At 37.8% G+C, this 24,363-nt stretch overlaps 1 protein-coding gene across 5 annotated transcripts in view; it reads right to left on the reverse strand.

Annotated features, from left to right (window-relative positions):
• The window catches only part of pcbp4 (poly(rC) binding protein 4), an 84,667-nt gene that overhangs the window by 18,821 nt on the left and 41,483 nt on the right, over nt 1-24,363 (reverse strand). For all 5 annotated transcript variants that reach the window (XM_082137877.1, XM_082137875.1, XM_082137876.1 and 2 more), the window contains exons 2-6: nt 15,737-15,916; nt 13,064-13,087; nt 8,748-8,780; nt 5,953-6,069; nt 750-881 (exon numbers count right to left, since the gene is read on the reverse strand). In XM_082137877.1, the coding sequence (XP_081994003.1) occupies nt 750-881; nt 5,953-6,069; nt 8,748-8,780; nt 13,064-13,087; nt 15,737-15,844 (414 nt within the window). In that variant the 5' untranslated portion in view covers nt 15,845-15,916. The remainder of the gene's footprint in view (nt 1-749; nt 882-5,952; nt 6,070-8,747; nt 8,781-13,063; nt 13,088-15,736; nt 15,917-24,363) is intronic.

Here is a 24,363-nt window from a genome sequence, read left to right on the forward strand (position 1 = left end):
AATCTTGCTCCTGAAGAGCCAGTTTCATGCAGAGTTTGGCTCCCACACACCTGTCTGAAAGTTTCGAGTAATCCTTAAGACCTTGATTAGCATGTTTAAGTTCAGGAGTCTTTATTTAGGGTTGGTGGTCCACCAAGAGCAGGATTGGCTCCTGCACGAAAGCTCAACCCAAAGTTTTGCTGACCTTTAAAGATTGTGCGGAAAGCAAACGCTTGTCTTATCATTTCGTCTGCGTCCATTGCAAATCACGCCGTTTTTACTTCCTTTTCAGCCTAATCTTTTCCGGGCCAGTACATCTATCTTTGGTTGTTTCACCAAGTTTATAATGAAAATGAAGATATCGGATATGGGTCACTTTTAAAAGAAGATGTAAGCTGGTCGTCAACAAAAACTGTTTACCTGGTGCTGCTAACTTGAAAGCCTCCAACCAAATAACCAACCAAACATACCCAGTTTTAAAACTTACTCTATTGCTTTGATTATTTGAACGCACTTGATATTCCCCTAACTCAAACAACCTTCCCATTGCCCACACTCCCCTTCAACTGCATTACAGAACACTCCAAATTTAGCGTGACAGACCATTCACCATTACCTCATACCATCCTGACAGCCTAGAGACCATAAATGTAAAATAAATGGGCTTTTACTGGCATCCAAACCCATGAAATATGCAACAGCGCAAGTAGTCCTAACATGGACGTCATGGGGCAGAGAAAAGAAAGATAGGGATATGGAAAAGCACTCACCTCTCGGATCTCTTTGATTTTGGAGCCGCCCTTGCCGATGAGGGAACCGCACTGACTGGCCGGGATGACCAGCCGCAGCGTAACTGGAGGCTTACTAGTGACTGTGCCATTCGCCACAAGAGCAGCCAAGTCCTTGAGGGCCAAACATAGAATGGATGACGTGTTAACTGAAAGTTGTGGTGTGACTTGTAAAGGATCTTTCAAAAGAGCAAATGTTATTCAGGGTGGTTTGAAACCAGCTAAAGATCTGGTTGGGTAACTAGAACGTTTCAGGTTTAAACCTGCAAGCAGTGATCCATAATCTATCACCATTATTCCCCTTTGAACAAGAGATTGAACCCCAGGTTACTCCCTGAGGGAACTGGCCATTTGATATGCTTCTTCTACCAAGACTGCTGCTACTGGCTTAACCTGGATTTTCCAGATGGGATCAAACAAAGGTGCAATATATGCAATATAGTATTTTTGCTGAGCCATCGAAATTGGAGTTGAGAGTTGTGACATTTCACTATCTAAAATGTTGTCTCATTATCTTATTTATTAGAACCACTGGGCAGAAAAAAAAAAATCCTTAGTATTGAGCCTGACATTCTTCAACAAGATTTGAGGCACACCATGAGTTAATCTGGTGATTCCCATTTGAATGATGTCCTCATAATTCACAAGGATCGTTAAAGTACATTCTTTGTTCCCAGGTTTGAAAATGCCATTGTGCACCACTGACCCTTCATGGCTTTTGATTGCAATCTGATGAAACGTTCTTTACCAAAGCCACTTTAATCAATTTCTCTATTCAGAGTTTGCAGATCGATGTCCCCGCTAACAACAGGTTATAGCCGACTGCACCGCCATCGAAGACACCCATTGATTTTTATGACCGAATTAAATGATATTTACCCACCTGTCATCCCCACTTGTCTCTATCAAGGTGTGACTTGTATTTGTAAGGTGGGATACATAAAAAAACCTGTCAATAAGTTTTCTGAATGTCTGCATAAGACAAGTTGTATGAACCAATTTTATGATACTTTTATAGTCCATTTTTATTGTTATTTGGTCCCTTTCAGAGCTTTAAGTCATGTGGTCACACAATCATTCAATGAAAAAACAGCAGCATTAAGATTTAAATGACATGAAAACCTTCATTTAACTCAACAATCCGAATGCCAAAATTATTCATTTTTAGCTGATCTATCCCTTTAAGCAGAGGAGGACAACTTGTGTTCCACTCTTATATTCCTGGCACTACAAGAAATCAGCTTCAACGTCCATTATTCAGCCAGTGCAGATTCAGAGGCTTTCTCTTTAATTAAACCAGGTAATAAATATCAGCCTGAATCGTGGCCCACCACTGCTGCAATCAATTAGGGGGAAGCAGGAATCTTGCAGAGTTTGAAATGTAAATAGCGTGTGGCGTGTGCTGTCTCTCTGCCCATCAACCCAGACCTCACCTACGTGAGCAGAATGAATACGCCTCGAGTGGCGTCTCGGAAAGTAGAGCCAGCGAGTCTTTTTCTTCTCTGTTTAGTGTTTCCATCAGCGCTAGGGGTTTGAAGACGCTGTTGTTGTGTTCTTTCAACGTCTCGCCCTGAAACCTCCAGAGAACGAAGGGGAGGTGGAAAAAAGAAAACCGTGCATCTTTTCTTGCTGGAGTTTCAGGGGGAAAATAAGAGAACGAATATCCAAATTATATTCTCCATTTCTATCTTATCCTTCTTTGTGGCTTTCTGTAGTCTTTTCTCTGCAGAATTAGTAGAGATATTAAAATGCCCCAGTCTTAATAACGGTGACTAAATCCCCTGATTCATTGTTAATGTTGGGGGTCACACAAACCCTTTACCGGTCATACCTCTCGTCTCATTTAACAACTCTCCATAATAAAATATCAATTTAGATATTACACTCAGCAGATTTACTCTGTCTTATTTGCATATTATCTGTTGAGTAAGCAGGTCCTGGCCCAGAATTTATGACAATTTACAGTATAAGGGCTCTTGATCTGATGCAACTAAGGAGCTGTTTTAAAGCGGCAATCTAAAGCATATGCAGCAACAACAACTCAGGGTTGAAAAGGTGAACCTGATAGTACAACATGTAACTGGATCAGATTTGAGTGACAAGTTTACAGTTTATGTCAAGTTTAGGCTTGCAACCAGGGTTAGGAGCTTCTACATCAGAGTTATTCACCTATCATTTCCCTCTGATTTTAGGAATAAGTTATAGGTAGGGTTAGGTTTAGAGGTAGGGATAGGGTTAGGACTAAATTTTCAGACAAGAATGTAGTTCCAGGATCAACACAATATGTTGAACCAGGAACATGTCTTACTTGGCAAAATCACTGTGACGCAGAACCTGATTTCACCAAGTGCAACATGTTCTTAGATCAACATATTTTTTGATCCTGGAACAACATTTCAATCAACCAATCAGATTTGAAGGACAATTTTACAGTTTATGTCAAGTTTAGGCTTACAACCAGGGTTAGGTGCTTCTACATCAGTGTAATTCACCTACCATTTCCCTCTCATTTTAGGGATAACTTATAGGTAGGGTTAGGTTAAGGGGTAGGGATAGGGATAGGGATAGGGTTAGGACTACATTTTCAGACAAGAATTTTGTTCCAGGATCAAAAAATATGTGGACCCAGGAACATGTCTTACTTGGCAAAATCACAGTGACTGGGTTGAAAGCATGCAAAAAAACAACAGCGGCAATTTGACTTTCAGATAATATAATGTGCAAACATTTCCACACAAAAGAACCTTGTGCAATTATTATTGAATGGAATCTAGTATCTCATTACATTTTTAGATAACATAATTTTGTGTCAAGTCTAGACTTTCACAGTCTTCTCCCAGCTGTCTATTCTATCGTATATCATCCACAACTCTGTGAGACGTGGCTTTTAGATGTCATCCGTGTTATCAGCTGACTGCAAGAGCAGCGAAAACATTCCGGATCAAAGCCGGGCCAGACCTCAATAGAGCTTCTTGTAAAATTCTACCAGTAATACACATGACATTCTTGGCATAAACGAACCCCACCGCCACCTTAGGGGTTTCTATGGTGACTCTTCAGACTCTTCACACGGACTTGTGCGGCGGACAGGGAGATTCCTAACAGATGTTTAATGAATGGCTCCATGCCTTCTATGAAAGGATATCAAATACATAATGGATTTTGCAGGAGTGAGAAGATCCATTATTACTTGGTGGGTGTAGAGCTGACTTGCTTCAGGCAGACAGACACACCTCATTGACTGCCAGTTATATAACTCTACTGATGCTATTAATACATATATGAATGTGTGATGCATCTATATGTGTTTCTATAAATGACTGTGTGTTTTCAGGTGTGCATTTGTATTTACCTTTAATCCGCATGGTGTGGCTATATGGCAACATACTCTTTGTGTTCATTTCCTTGCCACTGTCTCGTCAAATATTTATTTCTATAGGTCTATCATAATGCGTGCGGTAAATTGACTTTTTAATTTTACAATTTCCTCCAAATTTACTTAAAGCTTAACTCTTTCCCCACCAGTGTTTACTAAAATAGTTGCCAGTCAGAGGCAGCATTTTTGATCATATTCACAAAATTGTCATGGTCCACAGAATATTACACTCAGTATATCAAAAGAAAGAAGAGTCTGCTATATTCTAGCTTCATTCATTCTTTTTTTTATCAACACTTGGGTTTGACTTTTTATCCGGTAAATTTAGGCAGTTTTGATTTCTACGCTGTTGAATGTATGATAATCGCATTAGCTTATTTGTGCATAAACAACTTTTCTCCACCGTGTCCTAAATCACCCCCATACCCTTAAATAGGGCACTATTTGAGGGGACGGCCATTTCTAGTGGTGTCCAAAACCATAGTGGACGTTATCGAGTGCACTCATTCAATCCAATAATGCACTGCAATAACGTGTGTACAACCAATGTATGCTCAACAGCTAGAGAATACCCATAATGCACTGTGACGGTAGCTCCGAATGAATTCCCACGTCTGACCAGAAGATGGCGCCGCAGCTGAATCATCCATCCATTCATTTTACAAACCGCTGGTCCAAGGTGGGTACAGCGTAATATCATACAGGTATAAATTCCTTTAATAGATTATTTAATAATTTAATAAGCTAGTTTCCATGACAGAGTTCAAGATAAATCTTTTCATTACTACTGGAGCTGCCAGTTTGTTAAGTTTCAAATGATTATTAAACAGCAAACACCGGCACACATGCACTCAGTGTCCGGATTCACTCACTCGTTTTCATTCACTCCTTCAAGTGGACTATATTAGTTGAGTAATGAAGGGAATAGTGAATGAGGGTATAGGGGGCGATTTCGAACACACAACTGGTTTATGAAGATCTTTTTCTTCGCTTTCTTTTTGGATCCGGAGATTCTGTACTCTTTCAGAAGATTTCAAATAGCGCCCCCTACCGTATAACAGTGAAAACATGGACTGCCCGAAAAACTTGTCAATGGCGGGGAAAGGGTTAAGACTGCCATTGCTCGGAAAAACAGATCCCGCCCCCAAACTCATACCATTGGTTGAGTTAATGTTGGCGTCAGGCAAGAATTATTTGAAGTATATGATACACATCAGCTTCAAATGTTTTTTTTTTAGTCCCATCACATTCTAGGACGTCTAGCGTTTTTCAGAGAGCTGTATGTCTCTTTTCAGTAAACGTTCACTGGCATCACCAAGGGAAAGTAACGTGTAGGGGTTCAAATAACATTTCTCAGGCTATCCTACAACAGATAGGCACCCCACTGCTATGGGACCGACTGACGATATAAGAAAACTACCCACACGTTTCATACAGCTGCTCTTACAAACCATCTCTCAAAATTGCTACAGTTCAAATAGTTCAAAGAAGTTAATCCTGACAGCTTCATTGCTGCACATCTAACAGAAATTATCCATTTTTAGCGGAAGTCGGATATTTGCAGAGACTGCTGGCAAAGTAATTATACATTGGGATTAACATCCATTTTTTAAAAATAATTTGATATAATGTTATTTAAAAAAAGATACACAATAACATAAGAATAGGTACACGTTTTAACGAAGCAAAATACATTTTTTCATGGGAACATTTCTTTAATGTTGGTACATTAACATCCATGTTTATGTCATGTTTTATGGTTATTGCTCTGCATGATTGTATATGCAAGAGCAGTTTTGTTGTACTGACCTCTTCCAGTTTGATTGTGATCATAGTGAAGGCTCTAAACACACATTCTGTGGCGCCCGTGATGGTGATGATTCTCTCTGGGCACGAGCCTTCTGAGATGTTGATACGTGCACTGCTCTGTATGGATGGAATAGTAAAAGCACATAAATTAATGGGGTGTACACAAAAAAAAAAAAAAAAAATGTGTAGAAATTTTCTACTCAGAAATTGCTAGACATTTCACAAATAATTAGTAACACATTGAATTAAGTATACAATTCTTAAGTATACATTTTCTTGTAAAACATACTCCAATGATCTCTGTTAAATTTGACTTACAACTTCGAAAAATCATCATCATAATAAGAGAAACCTAAACATTATGCTTTTCCTCTCAACTCATTCTCTAAAGCATAGTTTTGCTCAAATACATACAGTAGGTGAAGCAGTGGCCTTGCATTTTTTGTCCTCTAAAATATAATATGCTGAAAGTGTGTGTGTGTTTAAAGTGGGCCTTTTGAAATATGTGCCTTAGAAACGTTTTTGTGTGTGCATTTTCTGCATTTTTCAGCACATAAAATATTAACAAAAATGTATTTTCTTTCTACATCAGGGGAGATGCCAGCAGTTCTTGAACCACCAACTGTTATTTTACACTGCAAATTGGGAAATACACCTTAATCCATAATGAAGGTGCACTAGGCAACGCAACAAGAAATTTAGTTTTAGTTTCGGTATTCAACCTTGCGAAAAAATAATAAACCACAGCACATTCCTATCCAGACAAGATTAGATTTCTCAGAGGATGCTCGAGAAAATAGTAGGCAATTTGTTCTGTTTTTGTGTGAGAAAAACACAGGCGTGTTCGATTCGGATGGGATTAAACTCAAAGTACGTCTATGAAACACAAATTTACCTGACCTCCTCAGGGAAACTAGTTCTGCCCACATAGGCCTTCTGTTAGGTGTGCATATCGCGTGTGTTCTGTCCAAATGTGTGGATCTCCAGCAGAGATCTGGACTGGGCTGAGTGATTCATTTTCCTGCAGAGCTTTGACTCTCAGCTTCACTTAAACTGATCTCTCTATCAATCATGCACAAATGCATGCAAATGCAACTGTTTATCGGTGGTATAATTTACATATTTAATGCAATTTATGTATAATGTACAGTATACATATATATTTATCAAGTGTATAGACATTTATATCTTTACTAAATTTATTAGTGTTATTATTTAGTGTAATTATAAAAAAAAAAATATATATATATATATCACTTAACAGTATATAATGCAATTAACGTCTATGGATTTAAGCCAGATGAGAGCTGTGCGTGAGCCCAAGTTAATTTGTGTAGTTGTAGAAACAGCAGTTTTAGTTTCGCTTTAAATACATTTGTTTAGGCTTGGCATTAATAATAATTGTTGTTGACTAGAATTTATGTTTGTTTTATACTTTATTTTTCATTCCTGCTCTGTTCTGAATACCGTTACATTAAAATGATTTGTTAGCCAGGGGACCTAGAACAAATGTTTAGTGTTAATAGAGTTTGTAAATGTTTCACTTAATTTACCGGTAATTTTTGCTTTATTTCTGAATGTAATAATAAACTGTGATTTATTCAACAATAATTTTAACCTGCTGTGACTTAAACTATAGTTCAGGTATGACTTTTTTCCAGAAAATATTTTAGTAATATAATGTTGGGCTGTTTGTGGTTTGAACAAAAAGACAAGGTATTTTTATAAATATATATATATAGTATATATACAGTATATATATATATATATATATATACATACAAGTAATTTACCTCAAAAACTACAGTATTGTCATATTTTACTCACCCTCATGTCATTCTAAACCTGTTTCTTTAGAAGATTTGAATTATAGTGCACTTTTCTTGTGCTTTTTTGGTAACTATATGTTTTTGTTGTATGGAATACAGAAGTGTGAACATTCTTCAAAATGTCTCCTTTTGCATTCCACAGAAGAAAGAAAATCATTTGGAATCGGTGTGACATGGGGCGAGTACATCATGACAGACTTTCTTTTCAGGAAGAGCTATTCCTTTTCCTAGTTATAGCACTGAACAGCAGAGAAAAACATCCAATTGCAATATCTTCTGTTTATGACATCTATCGGGCCCAGGATTGACCCCTGTGGTGTCCCAACTAATGCAATAGAAAATGGCTCATGTGCAGGCTTGCGTTCACAATTTCCACCCTCAAACCATTAATTAGGTTGAAGAAAACAGTCTTTTTGTCATTTTATGTTGTAAGGAAGCAAAAACCTTTAGGTAAGGGTGCAAGCGAGCTAGAGAATAAAAGACGATATGTGCTTTTGTTAGCTCATGAAGAATTTCTACTGATCATCAGTGTCAAAAAAAAAAAAAAGTATATTCGCCGAGGGACAAGCTCACCCACGCCTGGGTTTTTCTCCCTGGTAACCCACTTCAATCTTTATCCGGGAGCTATTGTTATTAGCAGCTACCTTGAAAATACCAACGCTTTCATATCAAACTAATGAATTAGTGTTCGCAGCGTGTGCGCTGTCATGCGCCCTTGAGATGAAAGGCTTCATTTATATATTCATGTCTTCTGCAGTCTTTCAGCTTTAATGTGGCGGACATCAACTGTTTTGAGGACGTATGTGGGAAAAAAGGACGTTTCGGTGTCTTTTTTCCAGCACCAAACCACATTTATGCTTAGAATTCCATGTGGCGCTAGCTTCAAAGGAACGCCGTATGTTCTGCATGCATGATGCATGCTGGGAAGCTGAGAAAGACAACATCTATGAGTAGCATGTGGCTTACCTCCTCTCGTATCCTTTTCACCGTCTCTCCTTTCTGTAGGGGGAGAAAAAAGAAGATCATAAAGCACTCATTGCCTTTCTCTCATGTTTGTTTGTGTGATATGTTGTTTCCCCAGAGTGACTGTCTTTCACTATGGCTTATAGTGGAGGATAAAGTGAGTTTGACTAGTTGAACAGATAGCTGAAATTAATATCAATTCTGCTTCGCTACACAGCAATATGGCATCTGCATGCATAGGCCTCAGGGGAACAGGTTTTCCAATCGAAGGCTCTGCAATTGGACTGACTAGGGAATCAATAGTCCATGAATCACTTAGATAGCCCCAGATAGTGTCTCGCTATCTCAGACACAGACGCTAACGTGTACGGCATAGTCATGACTGCAGATCCGAAAATCTGCTTTAACACGCTTGACTGGCGTTTCATTGTCTTTAGATGGGCTAAAAGGATGATTGGATATGTCATAACAGAGGTGAAGTGGGACTTGGGTGGTTTTAATTTATCAAGGAAATTGAAATTTCACATGAGATGTTTTCGAGACCACCCACCTTATAAATCTACCCTTAATGCCAATAAAAATGTCATGCCACAAAGTTCTTTAAAACTGCTGTTACCATATTTCATTTGATTTGAACAAAAACAAGGCAGTGGAAGAACACAAGTACAATTTGTTACAATATGTTGCACGGTTGCGTACTTGTGTGTTGATCATTTGGCCAATGAAACTTTAATAACAAAATTACTTTTTTGTATTTTAGTTTTTGGTATTCATCAATGTAGGGTTGTTATAGTTAACCAAAACTAAAACCATATAAAAAAAAAATATATAAAAAAATTTTTTTTGCTACTTGAATTAATAAATAAAAATAATAAAAATAAATTAATAAATAAATAAATAAATAAAAAAAAATATTTATAATAATATTTAGACTTATTTCATTTCTCATTTTCATTTAGTTTACCTTGATGTACTAAAATAACAAAAAAATAACTATATGTACATAGTAAAAAAATTATATAAAGGACAAACACAAAATAAAATGACTAAAACTTTAACAAAAATGTAAATGAAACTGAAAAATATAAGAGAAAAAAATAATTCAAAATATTAATATAAACTATAATAGTATCTCAATGATACTAAAATCTACCTTTAAGTTTTTCATAATTTTGAACATAAAATGTATTTTTGTCAACAAAATGTAGAATTTTAGACCTTTTCGTCTAAATCTATGACTACAACAAATAATAAAATGAAAAATAAGTGTTTCCATGCATAACGTTAATATTTAAATAATTCAATTCATTGCAACAATTTATGCAAGAATGATTTACGAACAAAGAAGCTAGCATGAACAAAAACAAGGCTGCGGAAGATGCCTTGCGTTTCATGAAGGACGCCAACTGAACGACTACATCTGTTACTCTTTTTTTATTCATGTCATATAAAACATCGTCAACTGTGGCCGAGCTCTCTTTCTCCTTATAATACACAATTAACTTTCATTTCTTTCTCCTGAAGACGCATTACGAATAGTGATCGACTCTAGATAGCCCTCCCCCACGAATTTCTCCAATGAAGATTTGTGATGGAGAACCACCGGTTAACGGCACAGATTTAGTCTAGGACTGTGTTTAATCTTTGTCCGGGAAACCAAGCCTTGGTATATTGATTTCACAGTGAGGAGATTTACACCACAGGCCTTCATTCATTTACTATGCTTCAGAGAAAAAACAAGAGAGGGGAAAAAGAAGACAACAGAGGATGTCAAAGTCATCGTTTAGCTGATCTTATACTGGAACGTGATTAAGCATTACATGATCATCATTCCACAAATGTCACCCAAAAGCCTTGGGACAGCTGCATATTAATTCAACCCACGATGAGAGACGTACCATTTAAATTAGCCCAATGAAATGACTAACTGTGGCATAAATTAATGCATCAAACAGATGAGGGCTTTTTAACTTTTTCTTTTTGATACAGCAATGTTACACTTTGATTTAGGAAATTTGCCAGTACTGGGAACTACTGCCAGAAAGATACTCTACACAAGTATTTAAATGCAGACACAAATGCCTGGCCAACGAACAGAAACGGCGCATAACCTCGATACTCAAGGGGTGATAGAGTTATCAATGTGTTATGACTCAGCTAGCTAGATATAAACACGGTTTATTTTTGTCAACAGATTAAATTATTGCTCTGCCATGATAGTAGTTGGTCTAAAAAAAACAAAAAACTGGATGTAGTAGAATCTAACGTAAGAGCTAACGACAACTATAGCGCCCCTTGTGGCAATGCTGAAAATGAAACGCACAGGATGAGTGATGCTAACTACATTTTTTGCTTCGCTGCTGTGGTGAGCAGGACGAGGCCGGTGGCGTGATTAATGATGCGTGACGCACCGGTCTCGTATCTCTCACGGAGGAGCGGAAGCATAAAAGGAGGAGCGACGGCAGTGAAGGACGAGAGAGGCCAGGCCTGGATTTTACGTTGTGTTTTGTTTATATTTTATTATGTGGCAGCAGTCGTCCTGCTGCCTTTACTTTCGTTTTGTGTTTGTTTTATTTTGTTATTAAAAGTCTGTTGAATGTTCGCCGGTCCCGCCTCCTTCTTCCCACAACAACATTTCCAAAAGTGTCAGAACACAATATAAAATATAGGTTGTGTACCAAGGAATGTTTACTTGCAACTTGTAACTACTGTACGTTACTGTTCGAAATGCAGGCAATTTCGTATAAATTCGTGCAATCTCATTTGTATCTGGTTACGCCCCCCTGATGGATACATAGGTTTAGGAGTGGACCTTCATACTTAGGTGTTTTGCTTCGCCATGATAGTAATTGATCTTAAATCAAAAAGTAGAATATAAATTAAGCTAACTACAACTATAGCACCCCCTGTGGTAACGCTGAAAATGAAATGCACACGATAAGTTACACAAACTCGATGTTTTTGGTTCACTGCAATTCCAAAAGTGTCAGAATGAAATATGTATCAAGGAACATTTACTCAAGCGGCCAATAGTTATCAACATGTTATGATATAGTTAGCATGTTGACGGATTAGCTAACTTTAGCAAACTTGCTCAGCCAGATTGTCTTTAAACTGTTGTTCTAGCATAAAAGTAGTTGATCTGAAATCGAAAACCGACTGTAGCAGAACATATTTTACTCTAACAACAACAACTAAAGAACCCCTTGTGGCAACGCTGAAAATTAAACACATAAAGTTTGTCTAACAAGGACGATTACTCAAGGGCGATAGAGTTATCAACGAGTTATGATTCAGTTAGCTACCTATAAAGCTATATTAGCACTCTAGCACTTGTGGCAGCGCTGAGAATGAAACGCACAGGTTGAGATACTGCCTTCCCAAAAGTGTCAGAACACAATATGAAATCGAATTTGCGTGGCAAGGACATTTCCATTCACATATTTGCGTTAGAATATGTTTGGGCTCTACTTGTTGCAGCTAGGCTCTATTTTATCGATCGATCAGATCCCTGCAACAGAAAGTGCAGCCAAGCTTGTTCTTGATTTATTGTTTGGATGTTGTGATCTGAAGATTCCACGTTTAGGACATTGCAACATACTTTGTTTACTTTTCGATTCTTTTTGTGCTAGACAACAGAGTGCACTGTGTTTTCGAGAAGACGTATTTGCAGCAGCAGAGACCCCTGTGGAGCTCAGAGCGGGTCTGTGTCCTTCTGTCTGGCTCTGGTCCTGAGGCCAAGCTCTGGCAAAGGCCTAGAGACCTATTAGCAGGCCAGTTCTGAAGAGAGCTTTGTATCGCAAGAGATTAATTTAGAGCCAAATAAATGCCAACAACTGTGTGTATTTGTGTTTTGTCGCTCCAGGACCTAGAGTTGGCCGAAGTAGGGAACAAAAATCCCACAAAAATCATCTCATCAGTAGCTGACACACTGTTTACTAATCATTGTGACATCTACATTGGGCCTCTCCAAGAAATTGTGCCATGTTTAGACAATTGCACTCGCTCTGGGGATAAACAGAGCTAGATGTAGAATTTAACAATGCAATATAGCCAGATCATTAATACATATGATTTACGACTAGTCGCATTTAACAATCCATTTGCTAGGAAACATCAACTCTTGTAGTGTTACACTCTGGGGGTTTCTAATCTGCGGTTTTTGGATTGTAACCTAAAGGTTTGTGAGAAAGATTGCAAGAACAATCTAATACAGAGGGAAAAAAAAAAAACCCAATAGTGACATAAAATCTCAAGACGCATCCACAAAATCTAGTAAGTCAACAGCAGGGACAACGGGAACAAAAAGAATCGCTCACCTTGCCTATGATGCTGCCGACCTCCTGTGAAAAGAGAAACAAAGCAAATGTCAGCTTATTGATTAGCGAGCTCACTCCCCGCTCATCTGTCTGTGGGTTTTGATGAGGTAGGCTGGGTCTGGAGTATCTGTGCACTCGGGATCACATGGAACCATATTAGATCAGGGCCTTCCAGGCTCCGGAAGCACTCTGTAGCTTTTAAATGTCCCATCTCAGGTTTAAAGTCAGCACAAGATGGTGTTGATAACCCATTTGATTAATGTTACCAAAAAGTGCGATATCTATGAACAAATCTTTCAGGTACGAATTGGATTGTGAAAGTTGTCACCGTAGTGATGATCAGAATTTGTATTGATTTCATGTTGACTTGAGTTAAAGGGTTAGTTCACCCAAAAATATAAATGCTGTCGTTAATTACTCACCTCCATGTCTTTCTTAGACTTTCGTTCATCTTCGGAACACAAATGAAGATCTTTCTGATGAAATCTGAGAGCTTTACGTCCCTCCATTGACAGTCTACCGCAACTACCACTTTCAAGACCCAGAGAGGTAGTAAAGACATCATAAAAGTAATCCATGTGACTCCAGTGGTGTAACCTCAATTGAGACGTGAAATTTCATTAAATTCTCTCAGAGATCTCTCAGATTTCATCAAAAATATCTTCATGTGTGTTCCGAAGATGAACTAATGTCTTACGGGTTTGGAACGACATGGGGGTGGAGTAATTAATGACAGAATTTAAATTTTTTGGTGAATAATCCCTTTAAAGTATGCTTGACAAATGGGCATAAAAATCACACCCAAAGAGTGTGATAGCACATTTTAGATTGTCTGGTGGCTCAACACCCTCTTATCGCAATTGAGCTATTTAAACTTTTGGTGAATTGGTGGCAAATTCGTATAAATTTGTACAATCTCATTCATGCGTTTTCGTGCGATCTGGTTACGACTCACTGATAGTATTAGGGTGGACCTTCATGCACTCTTAAAACCATGTTTTTCTTATGTTATGAACAACATTTTGATAATCTAAAGAACTTTTTTCCACTATAAAGAGACTTTTGTGCATTGGAAAGGCTCCATGGATGTTATAGATTCTTTAGGGGACGTCAATGCTTATGAAGGACCTTTATTTTCTAAAAATCATACTTTTCTGTACAAATCTATTCTACAAATTCCTACCCAATCTGTACCCCATAAACCAGTTATGTTTTCTCATGAGATTGGGTTGGGTTTCTTTTGATTTTTGTTATAACTGGCTGAAAAAAGTTTGAAGGATGATGTCATGCACCACTTATTAAGCTGTGACATCATGTGCGAATGTTTCTGGAAAAGTTTTCAGCAAGGATATGTGCTTTGAGCTGCCAAGAATGTAAGGGATCACTTAAGTCTTGAAGGATCTCTGTTTATCCTCATTGAAAGATCAAGTTACAATCTGTTGATGAGAATTAAGGTAAAATAAATTGGCACATAAATCATATAAATGTGGCAGTTTATTAACGGTTCATTATGTTTTCATTGGTTTTTCATGACTCTTTTTAATGACTCATTCCTTTTTAGAGATATGCAAATGAGAAATATCAAGGAGTTTTAGGCACGTGGTAGGAAATCTGTCACTGGCAGCTGGCTGACAGTTAAACGAACATGTTGACAACACTGTAATGACATGGCAATGAAATCTACAACCATTTGTTTACTAAAAATTTGAATTCAAGTAGATTCAATACATTTGGAAGAAGTAAAATACACTGAAGAATCGGGGTCAGCCCTATGTTCCCACAGCCATATGTTCCCACGGCCCTATGTTCCCACATTTCTAAGAATTTTTTTTTACTGAAAATTTTGAAAATTAGGCCCTATGTTCCCACAGCCCTATGTTCCTACAACCATATATTCTCACAGCCCTATGTTCCCACAGTCCTATGTTCTCTCATTTAACTATGTCCCCTATGAAGGGTAGGTTTTAGTGCTTGTGCTGGTACAGGGATAGCCCAATTACATCCCAGACAAGTGTCCCTCCTGTGAGGGGTAGGTTTTAGGTATGTCAAACAATCAAGCCTAATTCCCCCACGAAGGGTAGGTTTTAGTGCTTGTACTGGTACAGGGATAGCCCAATAACATCCCAGACAAGTCTCCCTCCTGTGAGGGGTAGGTTTAGGTATGTTAGGGTTAGGGTTAGGGCTGTGGGAACATAAGGCTGTGGGAACATAGGGCTGTTGGAACATAGGGCTGTGGGAACATAGGGCTGTGGGAACATAGACACGCTCCCGAAGAATCTAGTTGCAAATAATCATGGCGTGATTCCCACACTGTTTTACACTAAACGAACATCTGTAAAGAATAATCGAATTAATAGTTAATCAGAAATGTTGATATTTAATAAATGTACTTGCACCAATGTATCAATACACAGTAATAAAAAGCAATATATGATGCATTAATTTTATCCAATTCAGGTTAAGTCAGAGATTGTACATCTCTGTATTGACAGGTTGAGCCGCTGAGAGTAGGTGTGAAACTAGTCTGCTGACACTGAGTTTAAGATGTTTTCATTAGAAGTTTTGGTACAAAGCAGTATCATTTTGAAATGTGCATGTCGATGTCGGGTTTGTACTCCCAGTGTCGTCTTGCACTGAAAATACTAAACGTTTGTGGTGTCTATGTGTGTTTACCTTTCCGTGCATGAGCAGCCGGAGAGTTAGAGTGACATTCATGCCTCCATCTCCAAAATCCTGCTCACAGTTCATCCTGACGTGGGATTCAGACCCAGGGAGACGCATGAAAGATGCTCTACGGATGATGGAATGGGCAGGGAGGGGGGGAAGCAGGACTCTCTCCTTCCACTCACCACTCTGGAAAGACAACACAAAACATGTGTCAATAACTCAAAGTGCCCATATAAGGCTATTTTAAATGTTGATCATTTGGTTTTGAAGGTCTCCTACAATAGATTTACATGCATCAATGGTTAAAATACACTTTCATTTTCTCATAATATGCATTGCACATCACCTCATTTCTCAAAGCGTTTAAAAACGGTTCGTTCAAAGAAGTCTCTCTAAACTCCTCCTTTCTGAGTCTACTCTGCTGTGATTGGTCAGATGGCCAGTCTGTTGTGATTGCTCTACTCTGCTGTTATTGGTCAGATGGCCAGTCTGTTGTGATTGCTCTACTCTGCCTCTACTCTGCTGTTATTGGTCAGATGGCCAGTCTGTTGTGATTGCTCTATTCTGCTCTGATTGGTCAGATGCCCAGTCTGTTGTGATTGATCTACTCTGCTCTGATTGGTCAGATGGCCAGTCTGTTGTTATTGGTCTACTCTGCTCTGATTGGTCAGATGACCCAGTTTGTTGTGATTGTGTACTCTGCTCTGATTGGTCAGATAACCCAGTCTGTTGTGATTGATCTACTCTACTCTCATTGGTCAGATGGCCAGTCTGTTGTGATTAGTCTACTCTGCTCTGATTGGTCAGATGACCCAGACTGTTGTGATTTGTCTACTCTGCTCTGATTGGTCAGATAACCCAGTCTGTTGTGATTGGTCTACTCTGCTCTGATTGGTCAGATGGCCCAGTCTGTTGTGATTGGTCTACTCTGCTCTGATTGGTCAGTTAACCCAGTCTGTTGTGATTGATCTACTCTGCTGTGATTGGTCAGATGGCCCAGTCTGTTGTGATTGGTCTACTCTGCTGTGATTGGTCAGATGGCCCAGTCTGTTGTGATTGGTTTACTGCTTACAGCATGTTCCAGAAACAAAATGCCCATTACCATACCTGAATTTTAGCTCTGGAGCTTTTATACACAGTGATACAAACAGTAACAATGGCATTGTTTATTCTGTATCAGTTCCAGCCAGAGTCCTCATTCTTTCAGAAGTGCATGCAAAGTGGATTCACAGCGCTGAAAACAGCGCCTTCTCGACATGTTGACAACACAAACCAACCACAATTGCTGACGGCTAATTTTGGCAGATCAGAATCAATTATTTCTTCTAGGAGACAACTTTATTTGTCATGGACTTTGATCTTTGAAACTTTGCAGAACTTTTACATTCACAAACTACTATATTACACACTGCATGAAAGGTAATGTCCAAAAAACTTTACCACTAGAATAAAATATACTTTAGTTTTGTTCAACCTGTTCCAGAAATGTCAACTACTTCTATATTTATGTGCATTTTGCCTTCATTGGGACTTGAAAGGATGGGTGGGATTGGAAAACGACCCCAACCCAGATTCAAACCTGGTGTTGGTTTCTGTTTGCCTTGACAGGAGTCTGCGTGTCTCACAGCGGTAAATAAGACGATCTGTAATAGCCACACCATCTGCTCTTATGTGCAAAGTATTCAGTTAAGTGAGGACAACCATGACAAGTGAATCCAACAATGCCTCAGCAGCTGAATGATGACAATGAGGTGTTCTGTTACAGTGGCACCAAAGTCAGCATCACCAATTTAGCCAATCTCACAAAGCAGGAGAGGACGACTGTAAGTGCTTGTTGAAATGATCCCCACTGCATGCTCCACGTTTTTTGGTGAAGGCCCAGAAGTGGAGTAAGAGGTGAAGCTGGTTTTGGCAATTTTGTTCTTTTTGATACAAGAAATTGCAGTTTTTGTGCATCCCTGCCTCTACATGAAAGAAAAACCACAGGCTCGATTGAGACCATCTGATGGCTTTTTTAGGCAGTTGTGTGTAAAGAGCAGTGGGAGATATTCAAGATAGCAAATCTAAACCAACCAACACTCTGAATAACTAACTAAATAAATAAATAAACAAACAAGAAATTATATTATAGACCCTTATGACTATGTAGAGGTCAAACATGTCAGATCATTTTACCCTAATGACAAGGCAAGGTTAGCTCAGGTTGTAAAATGTCATGTGGTGCACTCTCCACAAAATGTAAAAAAGAGTTGATGTTGAGAAATAAAGAAAGAAAAAGCGTTGCAAAATGTTATGCTCGTAACCTACATCTCCTGAGAGATCGGAATCAAGCTTACTTAGCACTCACAAATTTCAGTCAGCTTCTAAACGTCCTCAAAATTAGATTGCATGAGTCATAATTTAAAACCTGATTGGCAAGTGTTGTTGAAGCTTCGGGCTGAATGAAACAAGCTCTCAACTCTCCGAGGAACTGCTACATCAGACGTCACGAGTGCTAAAACAGCGATGTCACAGCATGCTAATGGAAAACTTGGTTGAGCAGTTGATGATTCTGAGAACCAAACGCACCAGCATCTGCTCGTCGTAACGCCACTCAGATTCACCCACATTGCGGTTTTCTGAAAACTGCCGACAGGTTAATTAAAGCTGCCGTTGATGCGGCCGCTCAATTACAGGTGTGGGTGTGTGTTTTCAGATAACACTGGAAGACATCCACGATTTCAACGTCAATCGGGGCTCAGAAAAAAATAGGTCAGAAATCCAAAAAGAAAAGCAGAAGCACACGAGAGGCATCCATGAGGCCGTCGTGTAGGAGTTTGGCAGTGAGTCATTTGGACGCTCATGTCCACGGGTGGTGCTGGCATATGCATGTCATTAGTGCAAAGCGATCGCTACTTGTGCCTGTCTCGTTTTCTTCTCTTCCCTCAAGGCGATCCACCAACCTATTAGAAGAAGAGACGGCGAGATGAACAGGAGAGAGAACGTGCCCACTGGTTTGCACCTGTGGTCGCAGGGATTTTGCCAAGTTGAATGTGTTTCTGGATCTTCTGTTGGTCCTGTCACAACATCCTGTCAAGCAACCCCTAAAGCCCTATAAACTAGGGCCCTAACACGGCTGTCATTAACTAAAACTAAAATATTATATTTTTGTTACTTTAAATACTTAAAAAATATAAACATTAACTGAAATAAAATACAATACAAAACTACTTACACATATTTTTTCGTTCCAAGGCAACATTTCTAATTTTTATTTAGTTTGACTTGATGTACTAAAATAACTAAAACTGAAAAAAGTGTGTATTTTGCCAATTTTATAAAAAAAAAAACCTAATATGATAAATATTAATATTAAAATATTAATTAAATCTATAATAATATCCCAGTAATACTAAAATAACACTGCTATGACATTTGTTTAATTTTTTCCCAAATTCTGTTTTATTTTTTCAAATTCCAAATTCCAACACTGTAAAAAAAAAAATACATCCCCAAGTCAAAAATTTCAAGTGACTGATAACATCTAAATTTTTCAATTAGTCTGACGTATTATTTCTCATTGAGCCAATGTTAACAGACTATTGCAACAAGAATTTCACTTGGGCCAATTGAAAAATGTAGATGTTATCGGTCACTTGAAATGTTTGATTTGGGAGGGTTAGAAATATTTTACAGTGAAATGCTTTCTATTTCAATTTCTCTGGATTCTGTTTTAATGGTTTAAATCAATTGTATTAGTCAGAAAGGATGTCTAATTAATTAATATCTTAATACTATAACAATTTTATTATTATTTATTTTTCTTTTTTAAGTTTAACAATAGTGCTCTATTACATGTATTTTCTTTTTTCAGAAATTGGTTGTGTTATCTATAATTTTAAGAATTTTTTGGAGGATATTTTGTCTGGATTCAGAGTTTTATGATTTAATACAAATTTAGTATCAAAAATGTTAGTGATAATTCATAAAACTTTTTTGAATTTTTTTTTCATTAAATGAAATTTGAACACTCCCTTTTTTCTTTTTTGCCAAACAAAGTACAGCACAACAGAGGTTTGCTGTTTAAAATAAAACATAAGATTATATTTTTTTTATAAAATTCTTTAAAATAATTGTTTTAATAAATGGTATTATTAGTATTATCACTTTAAGAAGTACATTATAGTGCACAATATTACATGTCTGTCATAATTTCTTTAAACTAAACCAAACTTTTATTTTGGCGGGTTGTGGTTTGTATCTGTGTGTCTCAAATGATAGTTTTTATCAAATGAAATAGTGAATACTTGCACTCTCAGAGCAGCTCTGGATATGAAATGCATGTCCTTATAAGACAGCGCTGAAAACACCATGAGCGTCACATGTTCTTGAGTATAATTCAGAGACAGACTTTATATGTAAATAGCAGCCATTTTGTAGTTTAAAATCCACAGACACTTCTACTGATGTCAACGTTGAAGTTGTCTGTGTTCCTATCAATTTCACCAGAAATTCAACCAAGAAATATACGCAAATTATGTCGGTAGGTATTAAAACAACTGCCTGAACTTGTTCAGTGCTGACAGTTAAGGCTCCCTGCTAGCCAATAATCAATTACATAAAAGTGTCAAAGCCATTCTAACTTAGTTTTCTATGACTTTGGCAAAGACGCTTTTGGGTGTTCCCTGCCCCCGTCCACCCACAACCACTAAAATGAAGCCAAATGTTGTTCCTGGACCAACAACAATGTTTATGCATCCTACTGTTTATCTTCCTATACTGTAAGATTATTTACACCTGTATATATAAGAACATGTAGCAATATTTCTGTTGGAACACAATCTCTCATCTAATTAATGCTAATCACCTGTAAATCTCTCTACTCTTTATGTGTAATACACACACACACACACATCAAAGGAAGATTAATTAGCAGTGCTAATTGACGCTTCGCCGCCCTGTGGTGTGTGAAAATATGGATTGTCAAGACTGGCCACAGTCTATTACAGAAGAGCTCTATGTTCTATGCATCTTAATGCATCTCTACACTATTGATAATATAAAATAGATTTTTCCCCATCAATTTTTGGGGAAATTTCGCTACTGTGGCCACGCCATCAAACAAATATTAACTTCTTCAATATCTGAAGATATTAGCTCTTTATCATCACCCAGATTTATCCTTGTTTGGACATGCATGGATTTTAATAATAAGCATTTATGATGGATTTTCTTGAAAACGGTGTTTGCATGGCCTACAATTCTGATTAAAGCAACTATACACCCGCGTTATTCCAACACGATCTCACGGCAATTTTACGAGGTGGCTAATTCGTACGAAATCATACAACCTCACTCGTACGAATTCGTAAGATCTTTGCTAAATCGTACATATTTTTACGAGTTGCCCAATTCGTATGAATTTGTACGAATGACCTCCCCCTGACCCCGACCCTAAACCAACCCATCACAGGGGTTCAGACAAATCGTACGATATCGTAAGAGTGAGGTCGTACGAATTTGTACGAATTAGCCATCTCGTACTCACTCGCACGAATTCATACGAATTGGTTGTGAGATAGCGTTGGGTATTCCGATTCAAGAAACCAGAAAATTGGCTTAATCTGGTTTATCAATGCATTTATATGATGCTTACATAATCGGAATATGACCAAATTCTGATTAAAACAAAAATATACATGTGTTATTCAGATTCTAGAAATCTGAATGTTTACTTAATCTGGTTATAGTGATCAAATAAAGAAATGTACATGATTCCTACATAATCGGAATATGACCAAATTCTGATTAATATCCTTGCGCATGCAAATGCAACCAGTGATGATATCAGAACGTAATACTATAAGCAATTCCATTGTATTTACATGGTACCCCAAGGAAAACATTATCATGATAAGCATGTCTAAACCTTATAAATAAAACACCTCACGTGTCTTTATATAAATTTAACATGTAACATTGACCACATGCCGTGAGCTAGTATCCGAAATGCACAAGAATTGAGTGCATTTCATAGCACAGCTTGAGATTGATACATGCTCTTGCACTGACATTAAGAAGCACCTGTCCTCACGCTGGGGAGGGTTTGGATATGAACACAAACTCAGGATTCATTCAAAGCATCTGTATGCAGGGAGGTGTTCTAGGTCACGGCAGAGCGCTGATATTTGCATTGGTCTGGTTTTCTCTCTCTCTCTCTCTCTCTTCTTTCCATGTTTGACACGCAGCTCAAATACACACCCTGCCAGTCAAGGCCGCACACGCTAATGTGTCGGTTCACTGCGTGCTTGTCCTGCAGCCCCCCCACCTTCACCCCCGTCAACATTCATAATGGCGCATTCCATGAATACGAGAGCTGTTACAGGAAACCACCAAACTGAGAAGGGAAGGGGAGCCCTAGACTCTAGGACCTTGGTGAATACTTGGAATTAATTTCATTCTGCATTGTCAAGTCACCTTTATTTATATAGCGCTTAATACAATACAGATTGTTTCAAAGCAGCTTCACAATAATAAACAGGGAAATAATAATGACGTCAACTTTATTAAATATGAGGCATTATTGTTTTACATGCTTTGTTGTTTAAATGAGCCATTGTAGTTTTCTTTCCTGAAAAAAAAAAATCCACTTATGGTAAAGGTTTACTGCACCAAAAACAAGCTTTTGCTGCTCTACCTTTAAATGTATATATGTTAATAAGCTGGGTTGTGATTAGCAAACCTCTTTGCATATGAAATGACTAACACTTTCCTATTGATTGGAGGTTTAGTAAAAAAAATAAAAAAAATAAAAATACAAAAATCTGATCCCTTCAGCATCCTATAGGAAATAAAAATCGAATAAAATCTCTTTAATATCTCAAATGTATCTCCTAGACATCAATGAGATTAAATGGAAAGCAAACTGAGACTTGTGCTTAAATATCCGGTGGAAAAGGTCTCAGTAATCTCGTCTAGAGTTTCCCAGTTTCTCAAATTGCGCTAAGATTTGTCGAGATACCAAGTTTGCGATCAAAAGGCAACCATATTGAATGTTGTTTGGCAAATTTTCATGGGTGAAATCCAGTCATTTTAATAGTCATCCACACAATCTGTAATTTCGCGTGAGGGAAAAGGTTTTCCCCAAGCAGATTTCGCAACGGGTTCAAGTTGGTTACGCAAATTCGCAGTGTTGACCAACAGAAAGCAGCATGTTTTAAAAGAAGTGATCGACCAATGTATCGCCAAGGCCAATATCCCATTCCATTCTCCATCTTCATTAGTTCACGATCTGTTTAATAGTTGTGTCTAATACGTTATTAGAAAAAAACTGTTAAACAAAGAAAGTAAATGGTATACGAAACAAGTATTATAGCATTTACTTTTATATTATTTGTAATAAAAGGCAAACACTATAATACTCTCTCATTTACTGTCAGCAATTACGCATTCATATCATTTAAACTAATCTTTGAATATCTAATAAACATTTCCCAGACAGCAACACAGTGTCGGCCCACATCTACGCGTTGAATCCACATGTACCAGATGTGGCTCGGATCTGGGCCGACACTTGCCGTCATTCATTTCATAAACCTTGAAGACTTGCGGACAGTAGACTTCAAATTTACTGGAGATGAACAAACGTTAAACCCTTGATTTCAAACTATGCTGTTATATAATCTTTACAACCCTGCTCTCCCAGATATCGCCATCGGTCATCAAAAAAATAAATCAATATCGATTGACCACTATTTAGAAGTGGCCCACGAAATTTCACTAATCTGACTGCGCCTTTACTGCAACTGCAAACTCCATTATGTATTTCAAGCTACAACAAAGCTATAAAAGTAGTGGGATGTTTCATCCAGACCTGATTTGAGATAAACTGAACTGGAATAATCTCAAATTCAAAGGACTTTCTCGGACGTCCATCAGCACACAACAGAATTTCTATTACACCCAATGACATTTCGTCTCAGTGTACATGAATTATGGAACTGATTTTGAATACTTGTAAGGTGGGGTTAAAACCATTCTTTGGATCCCTGTCGACCCCCAATTCCCTCCCTCTTTCCCAGTGACCCACGGATGACTGATTCACGGCCTGTCCCAAGGGTTGTTCGGCAATATCGCCATTATTCCACCAAATCATACAAGCTTCTGTCTCTTTAAACGCTGTGCTGTCCTTGGACTAGACGCTTTATTAACATCACACAAGGGCTGTGTTAATGTTATTGTTGGGTGACTTACATTGACGATATGAAAAGAGACTGTTTAAAAGCACTGGGTCTAATCTTTAAAGCAGGACAACAATGAGCCAGCAGGCCTTGGGTAAATAATATTTTCTCTGCGGGGAAAAAAGCATTTGTGGTTATTTAAATTTGCTAAAAAAATCCCCGCATGAACCCATTGCAAAACTGTCTGAAGTCTGAAGCATTAAAATGCATGCAGAGAGTGTATTATATATAATAAAATAACTCATGTTTTATTTTATGATTTTTATACAGCAGATATTTTTTTGGCTCCAATTAGCAGTGCACTGATTGTCATAAATCAACTTGTTAATCAACTTGTTAATCAGTTTTCAGAAACAGATTCTTAAAAACGGAACATTGATTAGAAAATGTATTCGGAGATCATGTAATAATGAA

Source organism: Leuciscus leuciscus (genome assembly GCF_965113295.1).
Source record: "Leuciscus leuciscus genome assembly, chromosome: 15".
Classification (NCBI taxonomy): domain Eukaryota; kingdom Metazoa; phylum Chordata; class Actinopteri; order Cypriniformes; family Leuciscidae; genus Leuciscus; species Leuciscus leuciscus.